Source organism: Alligator sinensis, unplaced genomic scaffold (assembly GCF_000455745.1).
Source record: "Alligator sinensis unplaced genomic scaffold, ASM45574v1 scaffold1046_1, whole genome shotgun sequence".
Taxonomy (NCBI): Eukaryota; Metazoa; Chordata; order Crocodylia; family Alligatoridae; genus Alligator; species Alligator sinensis.
This window is the reverse complement of record NW_005842174.1, coordinates 1,826,531-1,828,155: the sequence shown is the minus strand read 5'-3', so window position 1 is coordinate 1,828,155 and position 1,625 is coordinate 1,826,531. Positions and strand designations below refer to the sequence as shown.

At 71.5% G+C, this 1,625-nt stretch overlaps 1 protein-coding gene across 1 annotated transcript in view; it reads left to right on the top strand.

The window, feature by feature from the left end:
• Position 1: 1 nt before the first annotated feature.
• Positions 2-1,625, top strand: part of GATA5 (GATA binding protein 5) — a gene marked incomplete at its 5' end in the record, with an annotated part of 16,486 nt that continues 14,862 nt past the window's right edge. Inside the window, 2 exons of the mRNA XM_025206844.1 lie at positions 2-365; positions 1,467-1,620. Coding sequence (XP_025062629.1) covers positions 2-365; positions 1,467-1,620 — 518 coding nt within the window. The remainder of the gene's footprint in view (positions 366-1,466; positions 1,621-1,625) is intronic.

Here is a 1,625-nt window from a genome sequence, read left to right as displayed (position 1 = left end):
CCGCCGGGCCCGCGGGCCGGCGCCGCAAAGCCACCCGGGCTGGGCGCAGGCGGGCCCCGACGGCGCGGCTTTCAACGCGGGCAGCCCGCACCCCTCGCCCGGCTTCTCGTACTCGCACAGCCCGCCCGTGAGCAGCGCGGCCGGCCGCGACGGCGCCTACCAGAGCCCGCTGCTGCTGGGCAGCGCCGGCCGGGACCAGTACGGCGGCGCCTTGGTGCGCTCCGTCGGGGGGACCTACTCCAGCGCCTACCCGGCCTACATGAGCCCGGACATGCCTCCGTCCTGGCCCGCGGGGCCCTTCGAGAGCAGCGTCCTGCAGAGCCTCCAGAGCAGGCAGGGCCTGCCCGGCCGGAGAGCCACCTTCGGTAGGTGACAGCCGGGCCCTGCTGCCCTGGGATGCACAGTCACCCACTCCCCCTGCCCACCCCATCGGGGCGCGTCAGCCCAGCCTGTCCCCGTGGGCAAGCCGGATCGGGCCCTCCACCCTCGGAGCCTAGCCCCTGCCCCGCGGGAGCCCCTGGGAGGCAATGATGCTTTGCTGGGGGAGGGGGGGGGGAAGAGGGGGCTCCGGCTGCCCCCACCCCCTGAACATCTGGGCACATCTGCATGGCTGTTGCCCCGGCAGGTCCCGTCTGCAACAGGCCAGGCTGGAGCGGGGAAAGCCGCTGATTGCGGGCAGTTCAGACTCTCAGCCTTCACCCAGGCAGCCCCAGCTCCCCGGGGCCCCCTGGCTTTGGTCCCAGCGCCTAGCTTTGCATGGGGTCCGAGCCGCTGTGTGGATGGAGGGGTGGAGGGGGGTTGGAAATTCAAGGCAAAGCCGCCCCCGAGGAAGCTTCCTGGGGCACTAAGAACGAAATCCGGCGGGTCGGGCGAGCTGGGGGTGTCCTGCGGCGCCGGAGGGACGGCGGAGACAGGCACGGCGCTCCTGCAGCCCGCCAGAGCCGCTCCTGCCTTCGGGCTTGTGCGTGGAGGGGCCAGGGCTAGAGCCCGGCCGGCACCCTGGGGACTCAGATACACGTGCGCGTGCAACGCCGGCAAGAGCACACGCGCGTGTGACACAGGCGTAGGGGACGCGGGCATACACATCCCCGGCGGTCATCCCGGGGAGAACCGATGCACACCGTGCGTGTGAACTGTGCGTGCGCACGGTGCAGGAGCCTCTCGTTTGCACACGCGGATTCTTCCGGCGCAATACAGCTGCGCATCATTTCCACGTGCGTGTGCAGGGCCCCGCTCCACGCGCGCGTGCAGGCGGGATGCAGGGGCACAGACAGCGGGGTGCCCGCAGGTAGTGCACTGATCCCTTCCCGTCAGGGCTCGTCCTCCCCGCCTGCCCCCGGAGCCCGTCTCTGCCCGCCGCGGGGGATGGATGCGTGCTCGGGGCCGCTCTCCACAGGCGGTGTCACTCCGGGGTCACGCCGGAGCCGGGCCCTAACCGCGGGGCGGGGGGGGTCTGTGGGTTGCAGAGTACTTGGAGGAGTTCCCCGGGGACGGCCGGGAGTGCGTGAACTGCGGGGCCATGTCCACGCCGCTGTGGAGGAAGGACGGCACCGGGCACTACTTGTGCAACGCCTGTGGGCTCTACCACAAGATGAACGGCATCAACCGGCCGCTCCTCAAGTCGC